The 22,323-nt window shown below is 36.7% G+C and overlaps 1 protein-coding gene across 1 annotated transcript in view; it reads right to left on the bottom strand.

The window, feature by feature from the left end:
* The window catches only part of kif6 (kinesin family member 6), a 90,004-nt gene that overhangs the window by 20,346 nt on the left and 47,335 nt on the right, over positions 1 to 22,323 (bottom strand). The window contains exons 14-15 of the mRNA XM_015398029.1: positions 11,232 to 11,334; positions 10,853 to 10,908 (exon numbers count right to left, since the gene is read on the bottom strand). Coding sequence (XP_015253515.1) covers positions 10,853 to 10,908; positions 11,232 to 11,334 — 159 coding nt within the window. The remainder of the gene's footprint in view (positions 1 to 10,852; positions 10,909 to 11,231; positions 11,335 to 22,323) is intronic.

Genomic DNA, 22,323 nt, shown 5'->3' with positions numbered 1-22,323 from the left:
TCTCCCAGCACAATCTCAAGAGAAATGAGATTCCAGGTGATTCCAGGAGAGCTGGACAGAGCCGTAGAAGGTCTACAAGCCATCAGCAGGACCGGTATCTGCTTTTGTGCAAGGAGGAGCAGGAGGAGCACTGCCAGAGCCCTACAAAATGACCTCCAGCATGCCACTGGCGAGAATGTGAATATATTGCTGTTGTTCACATTTCTTTATTTATTCCCATGGAGCAGCCAAACAGAATAATTGCAGCTTTTATCACAGTCGGATGAGGTGCTGCCTTTAGACTGGCCAAGGTTTTTTTGTGTTGCAAAGCATAGGAAGAAAGATGAAGGTTGCATTTGTGTTATTTGGTTCACAACCAGACATACATAGTAGAATCAGCAATAGTAGCATGTCTGGGATTTTCTTTAACAACCCTTTTGGTCTCAGCACAGCAAATGCTTAGTCTTTGAATTCTGTTAAGAGATCCTATGTCTGATCTAAAATCAGAGGTTAAAGTTCCACAGATGAGAAATCCAGCTGAAGGCTCCTCTTCTCTAAATGTACCTTTACACACAGTCCCACCCATGGTGTCCAACAATAGTTGGACTTAAGTGTTTCTAAAGCCAGAAGGTTATTGCATTTAGTCAGCACTTTCTTCCACTAAGACTTTAAATTATTTGCAAAATGCCATTGCAACCATTTCATCTTTCCAAGCCCATCATAAGCACTGGTGTTCAAAGTCGACCACTTTTCGGGTTTCAGTAGACAGCAGACTCAAACAGATGAAGTGAAACATTATACAGGACACACAGACATATGCTGCTCGTGACAGGACTGTTTTTCCTAATGGTTATGAAGTATGAAGCAGAGTTTGGGATCTTCTTATGAAGCCATGTATTTTGGTAGCCGAAAACGTAAATGATCTGAGATGCCCTGTGGCTTCATTTTGCGGTCAGGCAGGCAGCCTGGCTCTTTTCTATTAAACACAACACTCTAAAACACTCCTGCTGATGTAGAGTCTATGTCTTCACAAGAATATGAAGGGATGTTTAAACCATCACTCTGAGGATGAGCTCATAAAGACATGATGAGCACACTGTCTCTATTGTTTCTATCCATCATACCATTCATGTAAGCTTTTCAGAATCTCAAAACCTAGGCTTCAAAACAAAAAAACCCACGGCAGGAAATTTCTGTGATCTACTATTACGTAGTGTTGTAGTTGTGGCCACAAATCTGTTATATCTGACAAGTCCTGCGTGCCTTCTTCTTGGAGAAGTAAAAAGTAGTTGCTAGACAAAGCACCACAGATTCAAACTTAAATGCAGTTGAAATCTGAGCAATAAACTACATCCACAGCCAACGCTTCATACAGCAAAGAAATGCATTGCAGCTGCAGTAAAGTGAAAAAGTTGATGAGAACAGCATGGATAATCTGAAGACATTCTCCAGTTCCTGGAAAAGACAAGAAACATAACTTACTGAGTTCTAGAAACTGAGAGAACCAACAAAACACCTGTTGATAGACAATAAGCAGAATGTTCGGAACATTACCTACTGCTGCAAAAGAAGAAATAAATGGGTAACAGAAAATTGTCCTTAAATGTGATTTTATTCCATCATCTGTCTTGCAATTTATTTTCTGTCAGGGGATGAATTATACGGAAGCGTATTGCATTCACCAAAGAAAAAAAATCAGCTTATCTCATAATTGCAAGATTGGTATCTCGTAATTATGAGATCTTTTCTCATAATTACGAGATAAAATCTCATGAGATCTTGATCTCAATATTATGAGATGTTATCTCGTAATTATGAGATAAGATCTCATAATTATAAGATAATATGTTATATTTAGGAGATCAGGAAGGACATTCATTGCCGAGCTACGCTAAATAACATGTGAGCAATAAGTGGGTTGTCAGATTTAATATGCTTTTATTTCTGCTTAGGTTTGCAACACTGGGAAATAATGAGTTTCCTCAATGTGGATGGAATTAGTTTAAGTTTGTCAGCATTGCGCAGTTAGTCCTTAGAATTGTTTGGGCAAAAAAGCCCACTCTACCTGACTTGCTGGAAATTGCACTGTTCCTGCAGGAGCAATTAAACCAGCACGGGATGCTTTATGGCTATAAATTAATGCATCTGAAATGCATTCCAGCTGGCTTAGTGGTGTCCCAAAGAACTATCCACCGGTACCTTCTCCAAATCCTAGATCATCAAGGAGTACAGCTGAGGCTTCAGAATGGTTTAAAACGACCAGGTCCCAACTTTATGTGGCATGTCGATTCATATGAACAACTAAAACCATTCAGAATCTGTATTAATGGACATTTTGATGGATTTTCGCGTATGGTCATAAGGCTGCATGCTTAATCCCAGGGTTATAGCTGCGTACTTTGTTGATGAAGTGAAAAACAGGAGCGGAGCTCCAACGTGTATCAGGATCATTATCAGATCTTTTCTCATAGTTACGAGTTGATATCTCATAATTACAGGATCTGTATCTCGTAATTACGAGATAAGCCGTCTGATTTTTTTTTTTCTTTGGTGAATGCAATACGCTTCAGTAGAATTATTAGCCTTGGGACAGGTGTATCCCAGGGCAAAGCAGAATCGAATAGGACTGCCACCCTCAGTGCAAACCTAAGAGGACAATTTGAGAAGTTCTTCAGATTTGGATCACAAATGGATGAAAACGGCTATTGCAGTGTTTTATTAATTAAACTAAAGGCATGCAAGGTCCAAAAAACAGGAATCAATACAACAAATAAACACAAGAAAAATGAAAGGGAGTCTGGTGTACAGTGAATCCAAGGAAATAAACAAAAAGAAAAAAGAACAGAAGAATAAATGTCATTAATAATATGATATCAATATTATAATCATGGTTATTATGATTATTATTTCAAAAGAAGTATCTAACTACTAAAAGTAATTAAATATGTCTTGGCTGCTATACTGTATGCACCTGTTCTTCTATAGTGTAATTTCTCCTGCTTTCATGTATGTTATTTATTTTTTTAATATTTGTTGATGTCTAAGTGTTAATATGAGTATGCAAAGTAGAAGTTGTGCATTTAAATTTGGGCAGAAGATGCAGAGATAATGCAAAGATGCAAAGGAGAAGCGGCCAGAACGAAGACCCAGACATAAAATAAAGGTCAGCACAGAAAAAAAGGCAAACTGACAGAGTGAGAGTGAACCATACAATAAGATCAACGGTGGTCAAATATTCCAGTTCATTCTGGGACAGAATAAAGGAAGAATGTGCAGAAATTCTTCGGTAATGTTCAGTATCTTCTATAATCTGAGCTTTTTTTTGTAACCCTTCGGAGCTGTTTCAGTACATAAGGAACTTTTTTAGGTGCCAGTGCTTTGTGAAAAAAGAAGAAAACAAATCCTGTGGCCTCTGCCATAAAACTAAAAATGATCAGCCTTTGGGTCTTTTTTAGAAGGATAATGGTCCAACACATAAAGCCAAATTAGCACAGAAATGGTTCGCCATAAAATCTGTTTCCTCCTTCAGAACTCTTTTAGAAAACCTGGGGGCTTAGCTCAACAGAAGAACAAAAAGACATCACCAGACACAGTGGATGTTCTCCAAGTCTAGAAAAGTAATATCTTGAAAACAGGAATGATCCAAGTACCTCCTCTGTGTATGTGGAAAATATAGAAGAGTCTAAAAATGGAATTCTGTCCTAGGGGCCAAAATTGGATAATAAAGCTAATTAAACATACAGAAACTTAAAATTTAAATTATTAAAACCGAGACTTTTTCATTCAAAAAAAATGAATCATATTATATAACATTTGAAATTCCAGAGGAAATAGGTAGAAAAAAAAAATTGTGTAGATATTTTAATTTACAAATTAATAATAGGCTTTCTATGATGCTCTACTTATGTTGTCACCTCCATATAAGTGTAGGCTTTCTTCACAGCTTTCATTACATTCAATTAATTTAATTATTTTATGCATCCTACTCAGTACGTACAGTACAGAACTTGGAAAGAAGAAATTTCCCTACAATGTTCTCATTACTTGAAAAAACCTAAGTGTGCATGAAGACGTGTAGATCACTGTAGCATTTAGACATATTTTGGGGGAACGTGGACACCTTCACTGTATGGGTCTTTCTGTTCTTAATGTTTTCAATGTGATTTACTGATTATATTTTTCCTAAAAATAAATGTAATGGGACAACGTACTGTAAACACTAAAGACAGGGTCTGTATATTCAATGTAGCCGCATATTTGAAAGTACAGAGGCCGTCACTTTCGAGGACTTTTTTGGCACAATGGCTGAATGAAACACTAAACAAAGAATCAAACGAAGCACTCAGCTTCTGATGTGAACAAGTGGATATTGTTCACACGGAGAAACTATAGTCAAAAAGTTGTAACAAATACCTTCATGAAAAGATCACCAGAGCATCCTGACCACAACAGGTATCACGTATCAGAAGAAAGAGAACACGAGAGATTGTTGATAGTAAACTGAACATTTTACTAAAACAGTTATTGTTTTTGCTGGACATCTGTTTATAACACTTTTGTATAAAACAAGGACTTTATGTAAAACAATGCAATGTATAAATCATATGTCATGTAGTCCAGTTTTTGTCAACTTGTGACACAATTTGCAGTATTTTCTGCAAAGAAACTGGAAATAATCATACACAAAATGGCATAAACGTTTATCACCTCCCCGCATTTGCAATGCAACAATCTGTCTTTGTTGCATTTGCAGCTGCAAGGTTAATTCCTCAACCAGCTTTTACATTTAAATAAAAAATTTCCAGTATTTGCAAAAAAAACCCTACTTAGTCAGAATAGATGGAGGACAATTGTGAACATTCCCCACTGTTGGGGCGACAGTGGCGATGGATGTAGGAGTTTGCCGTGAAATCGAAGGATCAACGGTTCAAGCCCCGGCTCCGACTTTCAGTGTTGTTGTGTCCTTGGGCAAGACACTTCACCTGCATTGTCTACTGATGGTGGTCAGAGGGCCCGGTGGCGCCAGTGTACGGCAGCCCCGCTTCTGTCAGTGAGCCCTAGGGCAGCTGTGGTTACAATATAGCTTGCCACCATCAGTGTGTGAATGGGTGAATGAATGTAGTGTAAAGCGCTTTGGTCAAGTCTCCTGACTTGAAAAAAGGCGCTATATAAGTACATGCCATTGACATTAATTTTCAAGTCTTGGCAATTGTGATGGTCACATGGTCAGTAACCCCGTCACTTTAAGTTTTGACCCACAGTAGCATAAATGTATTGGTTTGTTTATTTTTATTGTGACAATATTAGAAGACATTAGTTCCAATTGTAACATGCAAATTTGGTTAACTTTTGTATATTTAATTTTGTCAGATGCTTAATATTTGTGCTTTATTTTCTGGTATTCTGGGAGTCCCTTCAATTGGGAGATTGCAAAGGACTCTGGCTGACATGGCTGATTGGGTGGTACCATCTAGAGTTCCACCATGGGGGAAGACCACTGACTCCACATTTTTAATATGCTGCATAATTTTTTTTTTTTTGCTCTGTAATTTTGTTAATTTTTATTAGTAATAGTAATTTAAGTTTAATCCTGTTTAGTTATCTTTTGTTAAATTTGTGTAGATGTTCTCACTACCTCTTCCTCAGTGTGCCAGTCTGATCAGCCACTATTTTTGTCCCCTTTGTTTGTTGTTTGTCAGGTCAGTTATGTTTAACCTTGATATTGTTTTCCTTAAATTAGTCTGTTCATTTGACCTCCTTTAAGGGCCCCATAATCCTTGTTTGGATTACTGTTACTTTGGGGAAATAAAACCCATTTTTCTTGATAATCACCACTGTGTCCTCATGCTTGGCTGGCTCGGTCTCTCAAAGCAATGCTTTTAGATTGTATTTATGGGGGACTTTGACTGGATCCCTCCAGTTGTCCGGGCAACTGAGCAGAACTGTGTTCCAGAGTTCTGGATCTCTGCTCGTCCTCCAGATTTGTCATGAGCCTCTAAGCTACTTTGCTGGCTAATGCTCTCCTTGCCTTGCCTGTCAGTTTAGATGCACAGCCATATCTTAGAAGGTTTACAGTTGTGCTGTACTCTCTCCATTTTAAGACAAACTGAACTAAGCTTTGTAAGATCAAGAAAAGGGATTATGTTTTATGACCATCCCTGCTTGAAACATTCCCAGGCCTTAATTGAATAACACAAAGATGGACTCTATTTACTAAGTTGAGGACTTCTGAAAGAAATTGATTGTGTAGGATTTATGGATTTTTGATAAAAAGAAAGGCTGAATTCCTTTGTGAATAGAACATTTCTTTGATTTTTTGTGTTTTGTTTTAACACCAAACATCTTTAACTTTCCACCTATGCACCACTTTCTGCTTGTCTATCATACTAAATTCCAACAAACTATGGTCAAGGTTCTGAATGAAACCAGACAAAATGTGAAGCTTATTAAACTGTAATAAATTTTTAAGGTCTTGTAAAAGTAGCTTTTTGCAGTTATTCTTATTTATTTTTTGAGTGTAGTTTAAATAAGTTGGAAGAGTCTACCTAAAATAAATAAGACAATAACTTTAGGAAGCACAGTAACTAATGATCAAGACGATTTAAATCTGTGACAAGTCTAGGTCACTTGAAGCAAAATACAGAAAGGAGGCCTTTGCATAATATAGTTTATATATTCGACAATAAACACTAAAGAACGGGCTTTCTTTCAAGATCGAGAATGATTGTTTTCTACTTTTGGCTTCTTTAAATCTCCAATGAAATGTAAAATAATTGGAAATATGGGTAACAATATGTTGAGACTCCAGAGGAGATGTGATTCTTAAGAAATGGGTGCAATACAGTTTGTCCGGGTGGTGTTTTTGTATGCTGACTTTATAAGTAAGGGCAAGGCCCCAAGCAGAACTCACCACCAGAGCAGATCTGGTACCTACACAGACCTCACCATACTCGTCAGTGAATGAAGTGCTGACGAGTTTAGAGCCTTGAATCAGATAAATATAATGTTATGTTTGATAATTTCACAGTAAACACACGTATACAACCCAGCAGGAAGGTGTTACATTGCCTAAATGTCAACCCTGCATATGAACTCTGCATGAAAATACAGTTTATCAAGGAAATTTCGCCACATCGACTTCCGTCTATATAACGAATGGGGAGACGGGGGTGGGAGGTGACGTATACCGTTGGTAGTAAAGGGCTGGTTATACTCCCACAGCAGTGTGTCGTAGTGAGCTTGTCTCAGGTATGACGCAGATATTTTTGATTTATGCCCAATTTTAAAGCGCGGTCTGTGCTATGTTATTCCACGCTAAAATGCAAGAGGGACATGAGGGTGGAAAAGAGCGGGGATCCAGGTGGAAAAAAGGATCCCAGCGTTCTTGCACACCTTGCTCTTCTAGCTGGTCCAACTTCACTAGTCTTTGTGGAAAACTGGACTCGTTTTCCACAATGGCGGTCATACAAACAAAACAAGCCGGTAAGTTACCAAATAGCAAATACGCATAGTGTAGAGCGGATGTAGATTACACCAATCACAAGCCTCCTGTCTGCGGTCACCTACAATTTTGGAGAGTTTCTGAGCATAAACCAGCCTTAACCATGCCACCTCCTCAAAGTTGATTAACGATACTGACCCCCTCGGGCCATGACAGAGGTGTCATTCAACTGGTTGTAAGTTGACATCTAATCCCAAAAGTTATGAAAATATTTAATGAAGGCTGAAAGGTTGCTTAGTGTTGGTTTAAAACATCTTGAGCTTAAGGGTCATTTATTAAAAGGTGAGCAGAGATCATTACCTAAGAGATACCAGATGCTTTACCTAGGACTGCGCTGCATAAATCCTCCAACATCTGGCCGAGTAATCAGGAGATGCTGCTTGTTTCCAGCTGCCTTCCACTTTTATACTGCAGAGGACATGTATCACTGATCTCTCTGAGCAAATACATACACATTCATGCACTCCCTGAACCGAAGGGCTCAAAATATATCCCCTTCCAGTGGGACTGGATTCCAGAGAGGACTGCAGTGGCCAAGAACAATAGAGTGATGTTAAGACACTGATGTTTGCTTGTGCTACCATCTCTCTCTTTATCCCCTGTTAGATTCTGGATACATCTAACTGAGAAAAAATGTTTGTCTATATTAGACGGTTTTTTCTTTTTCACGGTTTTAATTAGGAATAAGAAACAGGTGGTGTCCAGTCTATGGCTTCCAAAATGACAAAGAAGCCCTTAAATACCAGTTAGAAGGTGCAACCATTATTCCATTAAAAACAGTCACTCACACAAGAAGAATGCTGTTCTTTACATCCAATAATATTATATAAACTTTATCTTCATGGGCTCTGTGTGGGCTACGTATATAGGGTGACTTAACGCTGCCATATGTGATTTCTTTGAGATGCACGCAAATACACAGTCATGTCAGCACTTCTTGGGCTGAAAGAAGGAGGAATACAATAGATTGTGATGGTGCTGAATACATGGAGGCATAGATGAGGATAACTAGCAGTAGTCTGCCAAACCACTGAGAGTGATTCAAGGCAGAGAGGAGGTCTGGTTGTTCTGTAAGCAAATCCATTTCAACAGCTTGTAAAATGAGCCACAAACACACAGAACTAGAGGCAAATGTATAAATATAGTCTTTGAAAGAAAATGCAATAAAACATACAACTTTACTACATTCCACCAACTGCAAAAATCTGCATCAGGCAATTTATGCAAAACTTTAGTTTTCTTAAAGGGTTCCTGTTCAACATTGCTCAGCTTTTAACAACTATCTTGCTCCACTTTGCATAAGTCAACAGACTAATAAACTAGGAATTATGCGAAAAAGAAATCTAATGTGTATGGGAAATTTTGAAAACCTGAGTTTTTTTTTCAATGAGTCGCAGATGATGTCGCTGTAGGAAGAAAGAATCTTCTGCAGCGGTCTGTCCTCCACTGATTTGAATCAGTGAAGGCATGTTCACATCAAAGTTAAATTAATACCAGGTTGGAAAAATATAATCCTAATCTAAATAGACCACTTGAGATAGACATAAACTCTGGCAACCTACAGCTGTCCACAGGAGGACGAGGAATGATATGAATTTTAGATTAGTATTTATACAACAAAAAGTGAATAGAATGTGGTGTGAATGAGAAAATATCCCTTATGTTTCAGACACTTGCCGAATTAGCTGTAGGGGTTATTTATTTTATTTATTGAGCTTTGCAGATATTTGTTTCCTCGCCCAGCCCTCTTCACATCAGACTGCCGCACATTGACCAATTTGGGGTTTGGACTTAGCTATATATTGATTCTTATTCAGCCATTCTCAAACCCATATCACCTCTCCCCAACTGTGGATAACAATAGGTATTAGGCTTTAGTGCTGATACGCTGGGTTCAATTTACTGCAGAAATAACTGCTTTATCGTCAAACATCTTCGATGCCATCTTGCCAAAAGACATTGGTCTAAATGTTTGAGGGTTTTTTTCAGATATAAGTTTACATGCATAAGTCCCACTGCCATTTTCTTTTCAGAGAGAACAGCCTAATGTTTCTAAAAGTCTTTTTCTAACAGTTTTTCACTAACTGAGCTCTACATCAGATGTACCTTCTGGGCTTTTTTCGTTTTTCTCTGATGATTAAAAGGATTGACCTTATGGTAAATTATGCAGCAATGTCCACTCCTTAAAAAGGTGGCAATTCAGTCCTACACAGAAGTAAAAGTTTGTTTCTTCCTATTGATCAGTTGGGGATTTACACTTTGCAATATGTTGCACTGCAAAAAACATCTAGAAATAAGTAAAAGATGTCTTAAATTAAGTGTATTTACCCTTAATTTGAGCAGCCAAATAAGATGATCTGCCAGTGGAATGAGTATTTTTACTCCTAAAATAAGATAATTAGATAATATACACTTGAAATAAGAAAAAGCAATAGTTTTTTTCTTATTTTAAATGTAAATTGTCATGTTCCATTGGCAAAGTGTCTCACTTACCTCCTCAATTCAAGAACAAAAATGCACTTAAAAATTACTTACTTAGATTTCCATTTTTTGCAGTGTGAGTCTGGGCTTGATGGACAGCAACAATTGCTTTGTTATGGTGATTTTTGATGCCTTTCCATCTTGGCGTTATTTTGCAACACACACTTGATTTTTCCATACCAGAAAATTACTAAAAACTTCAACTTTTACAGAGGAAACTATGCAATGATATATACAGTATATTATAGATTATGATCACCCAGTCAAGTTAATTTGATTGGCGACAATGGAAGATGTTTCATTCAGAGGATTTTTTTGTTTGTTTGTTTTGATTTGTTGTTTAAGGTAAAGAAATATAAACTGAAAAATAGTTGATGGTTGGATTTTATATTGATCTAGTATCTATACAAATAATTGTCAAATCAAGCCATTGTAGTAACGCAGGTGAAGCTTTAAATTTGGTGCATGTGTTGACAAACCAGCAGAAAGACTGAACATCTTTGGATTCCCTTCCATTGCATTCCAAGTTAATGCCAAGGCTCATTATGGCTTGGTTAAGGTAAAGACTATCAGGAAGAACTCAAGGGAGCTCTGACAGAATCGCCATAAAACAGCCGGAGATCATCTCGTAAAAAGCACAGGTTGGAAGCCTACTGTAAATGGATGGAAATTTGAATGCCTCCCAGTTCTGGAAAATGTTTAGGAATGTTGTAAAAAACATTCTGACGCTCTAGGGACTCGACACCCTGACAGTGATCTGGTGTTGACGTTTTTTTGGTTGGATACCGCAGGAATAATAATGAGAGCAAATTGTAGATGTGAAAGATGTTCACAGCTAAAAAGTGTAATGTTATACCCGGAGGAAAACTTCCAAACGCTGAGAGAACTTACTGATTCGGTTTTTGGCTTCATTCAGTTTTTCTCCAAGTCTTTTGGTCTCGGCCGATCTGGTTAAAAGACAGCAGGTTTTAACTGAACACAAGAGTAAAATAGTATGAAAAATAGGCTGAAAAAAAGGTTTACTATATTGAATATTGTTATTTTAAATAAATTATTGGAAAACTAGAATTAAGGTAACAACAAAAAGGTGTGCTTTCAGGTGCAACGACTATGAAAAAGGTAAAAAGAACGTCTATTTAACCTCACTACCTATACATTTTTACATTTTGTTAAAACTTTTAAACAGTATGTAATCAAAAGAAATCCTAGATGAAAGGGGTAACTATAAAACATGGTATTTAGTGGAATATCTTGTCCTATTGTCACTCACCTTTCTTTTAGAATATTCTTGTTCTCTTCAATGGTTTGATGTTCTTCATGATCTCTTATGAATATCTCAAAGGCTTCTTGTTTTCCCATCGACAACTTTGTACCTGGGAGAAAAGAAATCTGAGTCCTTATAAAGAACAATACATCAGCCTCAATACCTGTTGAACCTTTGCATATTTTATCACACTGCTACACTGAACCCTACTGCAGCCTAATGTAGTTAAAGCCTATATCTAAATCCAATTTATTAAATATGGGAAATTTTGACAAATTCTCGCCAACCAATATGAGTTCAAGTAGAAAGATAAACAGGAGGGCATTTCATATATATATATATATATATAGATGTTCATAGATATATATTTCATATATATCTTCATTATTATAAAAATTATTATAACTATTTTATATATATATATATATATAAATATATATATATAATGATGGAGGATTAGGGACAGGCTAGATATTTTTTTCATTTTGAGAAAAAAGCTGTATATTATGAGAATAGAGTAATGAAATTACGAGAATAAAGTCGTAATGTTACGAGTATAAAGTCAAATTATTACGAGAATAAAGTCATTAAATTATGAGAATAAAATCGTAATATTACAAAAATAAAGTAATAAAACCATGGGAATAAAGTCGTAACATTACGAAGATAAAGTCATAAAACTACGAGAATAAATATTAAGAACCTAAAGTTGTATTTTATGACAACTTTTATAATAATAATATCTTGAGCATCATGTTAAGTTATACCTTGGCATCGGTTTGACAAATAAGGAAATCTTTTAGCATCAGCATGAAATTGGGCAGTAGGTCAAAGTGGACTCAGGTTGCTATTTTGTGGAGCTGGTCGGAGCAAAGCTTTCTTTCTGAAATCGGTTGTGTTATGACGACTTCATTCTAGTTATTTTTCATCTTTATTTTCATAATTTTATTCTCGTAAATGTACAACTTTATTCTCATAATATTATGACTTTGTTGTGGTAATTAGAAAAAAAATCTCTAGCCTGCCCTGATACTCTGTCATAAAATATATATAGTGTTGCAGGTTAATTACTGAGGAGGGGTTGAGAGCTGGTTTTTAGTTTTATAAAAAGTACTTTTCTTTTAACCATAAATTAAGGATTTGCTTTAAGTTGATGCATTACATAAAATCTTCTGGATTGTGGTTGAAATATAATAAAAGGAGAAAGTTTTCAAAGAGAATACACATTAGTAATTCCTAAGGTACTGTATAATCGCTTTTACAACCAGGATATCAAGTTGCAAACTTCTTTCAATGAACATATCAATTTTTTTTCTGTATTTCCTTTTTAACTAGCTACAGACAGATTAAATCATAACTGCTCATGCTGGGTTTGAGATCGTTATCTCTAAACTGCCACTAACAAACAGAATAAACAGTGTTGATTCATGGCCGTTACTCATTGGCAGACAGAGAATGGGACTCTAATCTCTAAAGTATTTGCTTAACTGAACCCATCATTCAATTTACCTTCTTTTCAATGTCTGTGTTTGTTATACTTCCCTGATATGCATCTATTAACTATGGGAAAATATGGACTAAACTGTACACTCTCCCACATCCTTTGACTCAAATCTGGGAGCCAGATGTGGGCTGAACCCCCCAACCTTCCACCTTTTACCAAGGACAAACCACAAGAACAATTAGAGTGTTGTTCAGGGTTAGGTGGGCTATAAACACAGATATATATAAACATCATGTCAGAAGCACCTACTAGAGATTTTATCCTCCAAGCTTAACATCTACAAACTGGGACATCCCTACTTTTTTACATGCTTGTAATAATACTTATACATATATATATATATATATATATATATATATATATATATTCGTATGCAACACAATACCAGCAGATAGTAATTATCTGTTGCTGCTTTTAATGTTTGCAAATATTCTTGAAAATATTTTTATCAACATGGAGAAAAAAAAATCCACTCCAGGTGGATTTACTGTGGAACAAGAAGAGAATTCAATTAGTGTGAACTGTTTCCACTGAGACTTAAATGAGATCATCCTGGTCCAGCAGACTATCTACTTCAGTCAAACTGAAAAGGTTGCTGCCTGGAGAACATAAAGCTTAAAGGTTAAATTCCAACACATAAACATTAAGTGACCCATTGAGCAAGATACTTAACAACTATGCAGCCATTTGTTTTGAATTAAAACAGATTAAAACAGAGCAATGGAGGATGATGTAATGTGCTGATAGTTTGGTTATATAGGTAAAAAAGATAGGTGTTTCCAGATGTGAAGAAACCATGTGATAGAACATTTAAAAATAAACGTCAATACTTGGATGATTCCTTACATTCTGTCTATTTTACAAAGAAATAAAAAATTTTGTTGGATTTTTTTTTTTATAAACCTGAGAGTAAATCTTTGTTTGCAAAAAAAAAAGAAAAAATGTATATAAATAATCTTTGCTTTCCTATTCATTAAGTAAGGTTTGCTAGTTTTACATTTAATGGCAGCTGTGTTCTCCAGCTGATTCATAACAAAACTGTAGTCATTTTTGGACAAAATGAAAAGCTTTAAAAGTTATCACACAGCTAGAAACCCCCAATCAGACTGGACATCTGGGTGTAGTGATGTACACAGACCTGAACCTTCAAAGGCCTAAAGAACTCCAGACTTTAAGAGTGGTATGGATAAGCCCAAAACGTCCCAATATATAGTGATTTTTTTTTTTATTAGAAGGTTTTTATTCTTCATCCTCGATTGCTGCCAGAAGATTTCACCTAAATAGATTCATTGATCTGCTACCATTCAAAACATAATCCCATAATATTTTCATGCCAACAACAACTATGGCAAGCTATTTTGATATGTCCAGTACTAGTTTTACTGAATGTGTCTTCTTATATAAAAAAGAAACATTTTTTCTTTGTCTGAATTACCATTTCGAACAAGATGACATCCTCCACATCTAGAATAAACATTGAGATCTGGATGTCTATAAAGGAATTTCAGATCTCCATATTCGTAATATTACTGGTCAGCATTTTTATTAACTATGAAAAAATGTTTTTCAGAGATCATAAATACATTTTCAGGCAAGCCAATAAATAGCAGAATGGCCATTTAAAATGTGTAAACATATCTAGATATATAAAACTTAATTCTTACTAGTATAATTTTCTTTTTTGTACTTTCTAAAATTCAGCTTCTGCTACAAAAATGTAATTTAGAAAATATATTATAGCAGTTTAGTTTAGGTCTTGGAGTGTGATTTTAATCAGAAACAATCTTCTTTTAGTGATCTACAAATGGAACAAGAGAGAGAAGTGATTTTAATAAATATAAAAAGGGCCTGCCATAGCCCACTGCAGAGAAACTTAAACATTAACTGAAGCAACAATCTTCTCCTGCACCATATTCCTCTCCTTTGTAGCTGTATTGCTGTTTCTCTGTCTTCTAAACACATTCTCCTTTTTTATTTTGTATTTTTAAATTTCTGCATTCAAATCTCTAGTTCCAGGTGAGTTGAAATAGGCACTTCCTGTTGCCTGTTGTCATGGTGACTTGTTGAATCAGTGCTCCGCTGATTATGGCTTTTCATACTTGTTGCGCACATGCTTAACTGTGAGTGGACCTAGTTAAAATTGATTGAAGTAATTCATAGCGGCCATTTTGAAACCGAACACTCAGAGTGCACCCGACTTTAGGTTAGATCAATTGAGAGTTGCAGATTTTAATCTGAATTTGTTAAACTTGCTTAGTGAAACGGACCCTTGCTGAATTATGCTATATACACTTGCCTTGTCTAGTCTTAACAGAATGCCGAACACGAAAACAACAAATAAAAGAAAACACTGAAAACAAAGAACATATGAAAAAGGCTAGGCCTTTTAAAGCTTCATAAAACAACAGAGAATTTATTTAAAAAAAAAAAAACACAATAGAAACCCCAAAGCTAAAGCTAGCTGACACCACAGGTAATTAAAGTTTCTTCCCCAAATCTCCTGAAACAGTATAACATGAACTTTAAAGTTTTCTACTCTCTAAACTGCAGTGCATGTCTTTACGTCATCAGCTTCTCCCTGCTGGTTAACAGCTGACGGAGCTTAAAGTGTGTTCTGCTCAAACTGTTATAGCAAACAAAGCAGAAAGAGAAGAAAATTCGGCATGAAGTGTGATAAAATGGGAGAACATTCCAAAGCTGAGACATAACTGCTTGTAAGGGTTTTCAGGACCTGGAATTTTTTATTATCTATTTCTTTTAGTTTTTAATCAAAATGAATTGATGACATTAACATTTTTGAATCAAATACCTAATTTAATTAATATGCTATCTAGTGAAGGATTGGGCTTACAATAACTGGAAAAACCAACTCAGTTCAAGACTTCAATAATGTTGAGAAAAAAACTTTTCCTTCAGCAACGTAAACTGTTAGGGAATGTTTTCAACTAATTTCTTGCTTCCAAAAACATGGACTTAGGGAAACCACTGCAGCCTTTCAGCTTTCATCAGATTTTCTAAGAAAAACAACTTAATGTGAAAGCAGAGACAATACATTTACAGTAACCAAAACAAAGGCGATATTGATTTATTCACATCACTGCTGAAAAAGTAACAAAGACGTGTAAGCTACTAAAGTTATGTTTTGCTAGTCAGTTAATGAACTTGTAGGTGTAATATCATCCTCATTTTTCTCATGGAGAAATGGACCATGGGTTGATTTTGGTAGAGAGGCGGTAAACCCTAAAATCTTTTTTGAGAAACATAAATGAATCCCAACAGGCCCTTCAACTGTTTCCTTTTCGTTTTGTTTTTATGTGCATTAAAAAAAAGAAACTACTTTAAAACACTTTTTTAACCATGCGTTGAATTATAGCTTTCTAGCCTGAGCTCAGCATAAAAAAGGTCCCATTTGGGCTTTGATGTCACACAAAGCGGTCGGGGTCAGGTCAAGCAATGAGATTTTTTTTTCTCTCATACAATCCAATCTTAGTCCATTTAGTTAATTTTATAGCCTTAGACAGATTTATTTTGTCATTTTGTAAACACAAGTGTAAACAAAAAGAAATTTCGTTAAGAACAGATCTCTAGACAATTTCATTCTTTTCAAGTGCAGCCTTGAAAACAGTAAAAAAAATACATAAAAACAGTAATATATATATATGACTGTATAATATATATATATAATATACATAATATAAAAAATTTTCTTAAAGTTATTATAAAATAGAGAACTAGTACTTTAGTTGTCGCCTACTATTTTGCAAATGTTACATGCAGCAGGTAATTATACATAAGCGGAGCATGTAGTGTGCACAAGAAACGGAGCAGGGCATTCATGGCTCGGCACAAGTTCTGATCGATATCTCCCATAACAGTACATAATGTTCTCCATTTTATAAAAAAGTCTCCTTTGAAAATAATCCATGGAGGCTCTAGTGAAGTTCCACTAGAGCCAGCCTTCTTTATTAGTTCATTATGTCTTCTTACATGTATCCACAGAACATGATCCTTACAGAGTTGTCTGCCTTATCTAACTGACAGTGTTTTTTTTGAAGCAAGTGTATGATGGCATATTTTACTCCAACTTTACATTATGGTAATAGTTTCTGAAAACTGGTTGCATGTTAAAGGGGGCCAACGGGACCCTTCTGTTAGGGTCTCTGTGTCACGTTTTGGTTGTAGTTAAGAGGACCCAAAATGCAGAGGCAGAGAGGCTGAGGTGAATTCTTGTAGTTTCAATGAAAAACACTAATAACAGAGGCAAAATCTAACTAAAATGTAACTCAGACCAGAACCACGGAGACATGAAGGGAAACGCGCACAAGGAGCCAGGGAGAGACAAGGTGAGAGGACAACGGCGACAACAGGACCAGCAACAACAAGGAACCAACCAGGACTGACTGCAGAGGGAGAGTATTTGTAGCTGACTGAGACAATGGCAGGGCTAACGAGCTGACAAGGAGCAGGTGTGAGAGGAGACAACGAGGGAGCCAAGGGGGGGGAAAGGGACACACACAAGAGGGCAACAGAGGAAAACAGAAAAACCTGAGAACTAACAAATCTAGAAAATACAACAAAATAAGAATTTAACCAATAAAACTAGGAAACAAGGAGCAAAGTAAAGCACAAAATAACCAAAACCATGAGACTCTGGGGATTGCTGTTTTCTTTTTTTGGTGGAAGTGAGCTTCCTGTCACAGAGAGGATCCTTGTTGGTGGTTGGGCCAAACCATGTTGCTGCACACCTGAAAACATTTCTCCACTGTGAAATCAATAAGGTCAATCGGTTAATCAATCAATCAATATAAAGATGACTAGCATGGATATAAGCTGATTGAAACACTTATAGATCTAAGCTACCTTTCCTTTATCTCTCAAATAATCCAAATCTATCAGTCATCAGTTGTCATCAACCAACTTGTTCCGAATCAGTCTGCTTTCTCCCGTCAGACAACCAGAAAGTTACAACTGAATTCCTTCAGTCCTCGATTTGCGATTCTTGTTTGCATTTTATATAAAAAATCTTAAAATTCACTGGTTCTTGGTCTACAGTCATTGTGGACTGATGGCCGATTTTTCTTTCATAAAAAACAGAACGTCTTCCTCAAGACTGAAACTCCTTCCGGGGCTAAAGTTATTAAGGTACCACAGTGTAGAATCCCACAGATCTGCCTTGCACAGCCAAAAACATGCAGCAAAGGTCCACAAGCTGGGACTGGAACCTGCAACGCCAGTGTCGAGAGTTAAGGCCTCTTTGCATGGGTTGTACATTTCACTGCAGAAGCTCTGCCATGCTAATGAACTTCTTTTTTAGAATGCCTCTTTAGCCTTTGGTGGCCATATTGTGATGCATCATTTCACTCTTTTAACAATTTTCAGCTCTCTGAGATGTTTTCAGCTAACCTTCCCTTATTATACTTTATTGTTTGGGATATAAATCTTTTTTAATGTTTTGATACAGAGTCTGAATAAAAGAACACAAACAAGTATAAACTAACATGACTGGATTGAAATACAATTGCAGCCATTCAAAATGGGCCTTCCCAATTAAATGGCAGCCGAATGGCAGCCCATTTCCCTGCAGGTCCCAGCAAAATCCCCTCCAACTTCCAGCCAACTGAGTGACCCCCTCCTTCTCCTGGGCGTGCATTTTTTTACTCTGACTCCACCCTTTCACTGAATTACAGGGTCTGACCAGAAGATGGCGCTTCTCTTAGTGGTTAATGTCCACGAATCATGACAGAAATAATATCTTAGTACAAAGATTGATGTTTAAAAAGGAATTGTAGGGAACCAGTCAAGGACCAGCCAAGGGCCCATCAAGGAAACTGGGTTAAGTTAGAATGGCTACTACTGTAAAAAAAAAAAATGTTTTGAATAGATTATAATGACATCGGAAAATCATATCCTCTGACTGTAACTGTAGCAATATGTCACCATCTTATGAAATACTCTCAATGAAATCTGATATAGTACAATGGATGCTGAATGTAAATGTTGACTCTATCTGTTATTTTTCACATAAACAGTTTCCAAAAGCCCTACACATTGTTCTATAGATTTATCCTCCGTTGGTTTCGGAGCAATAACTGAAAACAACAAAACTTAAAAGAGCGCAGGATACAATGATGGGTAACAGATGGGTCAAGAGAGCAAAAAAATACAATTCCTCCACAAGAAAAACCTGGATGAAACAGCTTTGCCTATATTGCATGTCTTGTCTAAGTGACTGATGCAGGCTGCACATCATATATCAGTGGCTCTATAAACCTCTGCTTCGCAGGCATCCCTCAGAACTCTGCTTTCTGCCCCTTATTAAAATGTCTGATTTCTAATCCTGTCTGAGTTCAAACATGTTTGTTTTTCACCAGCCAATTCTTTTAAGAGACCCTTTCTTGCCCGCTCTATTACCGTAACAGAGCAACATCACAGAAAAATGACAAAGCACATAAGGGAGCAGTGGTTAGGACAGAGAGCAGTACAACTTGATGAGTCTGAGGCTCACACACCGTTGCCCGGTGGCTATGGCCCAGCTTGTTATCATTACACTTAAAACTCTACTGATGCAAAATTAACCAGAAAAGGCCTCAAAAAATTCTGCCTTTGGCTCGAAAAGATAAAAGCTCAACTGGCTTCAGTGTCACTGACCTTGCATTGTTTAATTGAAATGCCTAGAAGAAAATACTGACAATGTACAAACAGCTGTTGTGTTAAGAGTTGCAATTGAACTTTGCAATTATCTTCAAAGGTTTAGATCATAATCTATCAGCCTGAGCAAAACAGGAAGGGGAATTAAACAACCGAACAATTTCAGACAAAGGTGACCGTCAGTCTGGTTCACTAGGTCAGATTAAAGAATTGTTTAATAATAATAATAAAAAAATAGTGCAACCAGTTATTGTGGATTTAGATACTTAAAACCAAGTAGGATATAATTTGTATCTATTAAACTTAGATACTGTGTGAACTTTGCTTTTAGATTTTTTTTAAGTCATTGGGTTTTATTATACCCCTTATGATTGATTAAGCAATAAGGTTTCAAACTCATCAACTTTTCAACAGCAACATATTGCATGTCTAATATACAGTCCTGTCTACAGTTGCACTGCTGAGAGGACATTTTCTTAAAAAAAAATTTATTTTAATTATACCACAATCCCACAGCAGGAATTCTGCAGAAATTAAAGATGTGTGATGTCAGAATTTCTAGGTGGTGAAATCCAGAAATCATTTTCTGTTCACAGCCCACAGCCCACAGTAGTCGGTCAGACTCTGAAGCTGAAAAGCTGCCTACATTCCAGTTGAGGAAGATCACCTGCCTAAAGACTCAGCACCTAATGTATCACAAATTTATCACTTGATCCAGCCATAAAAGTGTTCAATGTCGTATAAATTTTAGTCTTTTCGCTGTTTTTACTGCGGCCTGGTGGCAGTTAACTGCTACAGAATCTGAAACTTGCCCGTTAGCCACAGTCCTTGTTTTTCTACCTTTAATACTCATAAATGTTTCTTGTGTAAGGGAACCAATGTGATGCACATGGAAGCACTGACTATAGTGGGTGAAGGATGCAAACGGCGTGTAAATACACAATTTCCGACCAAAGTCAAAAGGTTCTGCAAACTCAAAAATTAGAGTAGGAAACAAAATAATTAGACTAACACACAACCACAGGCAAAGTAAACATGCTGCACGTGGCAAAAACATGAGACGCAATCATGGCATGCACACAATCATGAAGTGGAACAAAATTTATTGTGCATTTTAAAGTTTATCAAATAAAAAAACTGAAAAGTGGGACCTGCAAAATTAATTGGGCCCTTTACTTTCAGTTCACCACCTCTCCAGATGTTCAGAGGGAATCTCTGAATGATCCAATGTTAACCTAAGTGACTGATGGTGATAAATGTGTAGAATCCACCTGTGTGCAATTAAGTCTGAATAAATGCACCTGCTCTGTGATTGTCCCAGATGACTGTTAACAACACAGACATAGCAGCGACGTGGACAGGTACCAGATATTACAGGCTAATAAAGAACCCAAACGACTGCCCATTCCTAAGGGGCGCATCGGATTCAATTTGTTTGTTTTCTAAGCCAAAACAAGGCTTTGTTTTTGGTTCACTCTATAAAGCCTCAAACTTCCTGGGTGGGAAGTGAAACGTCTTCAAACTTGGGAAAAAAAGTCATGTGGATTGTTTTTTTTTTATTTTTGGAATGACTATGACCTGGATGACTAAGAATCTTCCCTTGCATATTTACAGCACAAAGAGCATCATTGGGGAGCAAGGAACACACCAGGCAGGTCAGAGATACTGTTGGGGAGAGGTTTATAGCTGGATTTGGATACAAAACATTTACCAAGCTTTAAAAATCCAAAGGAGCTCTCTTCAAGCAATAATATTGAAATTGAAGGAGTATCGCACCACTGCAAATCTACAAAGACCCGGCTGTCCCTTTAAACTTTAAGCTTAAAAAAGGAGAAGATTGATCAGAGATGCAGCCAAGAGGCCCATGATCAGTCTGGATGAACTGCAGAGATCTACAGCTGAGGTGGACTCTGTCCATACAGTAGGACAACAATCAGTCATATGCTGCACAAATCTTTCCTTTATGCAAGAAAACCAATCCTTAAAGATAACCATAAAAAGCCTTGTTTAAAGTTAGCCACAAGCCACCTGGGAGACACAAAATGTGTGGAAGAAGGTGCTCTGGTCAGATGAAACTAATGGGCAGATGGATGGAGCAAAAACAGGACTATTCTGGAAGAATACCTGTTGGAGTCTGCAAAAAAGCTGAGACTGGGATGGAGATTTATCTTCTAACAAGACAATGATCCAAAACATAAAGCAAAATCTAAAATGGAATAGTTAAAAAATAAAAATATCCAGGTGTTAGAACAGCCTAGTCAAAGTCTAGACCTGAATCTAATCCAAAATCTGTGGAAAGAACTGAGAACTGCTATTCACAAACTCTCCATCCAACCTTACTGAGCTCCAGCTGTTTTGCAAGGAAGAATGGGCAAAAATGTCAGTTTCTCTATGTGCAAAACTGATAGAGACATAACTTGCAGGGACTTGCAGCTATAATCGCAGCAAAAGGTGGCGCTATAAAGTATTAACTCAAGGTCTGTTTTTTTTTATTTGTTAAAAAGTTTAAAATGTCCAATTTCCAAATTTTGTTCCACTTGACTGTGTCCCACTTTTTGTTGATTCTTCATAAAAAATACAATTTTATATCTTTACGTCTGAAGCCTAAAATGTGGCAAAAGGTCGAAAGGTTCAAGGGGGCCAAATACTTTAGCAAGGAATTGTAAATGTGATGTCCTTCAGTCCCCTCCAGAGGACATCTGTAGGAAAGAGCTAAGGTAAGTTTTCCTTTAAATCTTAAGTAAACTCTTTATCTCTCTTTAGCATCCTCTTAGCATCCTTCACTAAGGGTCTGGTCTGAGTTGATGGATCGCCTCCCACTAGAGGTCTAAAGCGCATCCATCACACGGTGCTAGTTTGCAGCTTTTCTGAACTTGAAGTTGTTTTTTGGTACTTGCATAGTTTTTCCCCTTTGCTTGTGTTTTAATTTTTGTTTGCTCGTGTTAT

Source organism: Cyprinodon variegatus, unplaced genomic scaffold (genome assembly GCF_000732505.1).
Source record: "Cyprinodon variegatus isolate N-32 unplaced genomic scaffold, C_variegatus-1.0 Scaffold905, whole genome shotgun sequence".
NCBI classification, from domain to species: domain Eukaryota; kingdom Metazoa; phylum Chordata; class Actinopteri; order Cyprinodontiformes; family Cyprinodontidae; genus Cyprinodon; species Cyprinodon variegatus.
This window is presented reverse-complemented; position numbering and strand designations above follow the sequence as displayed.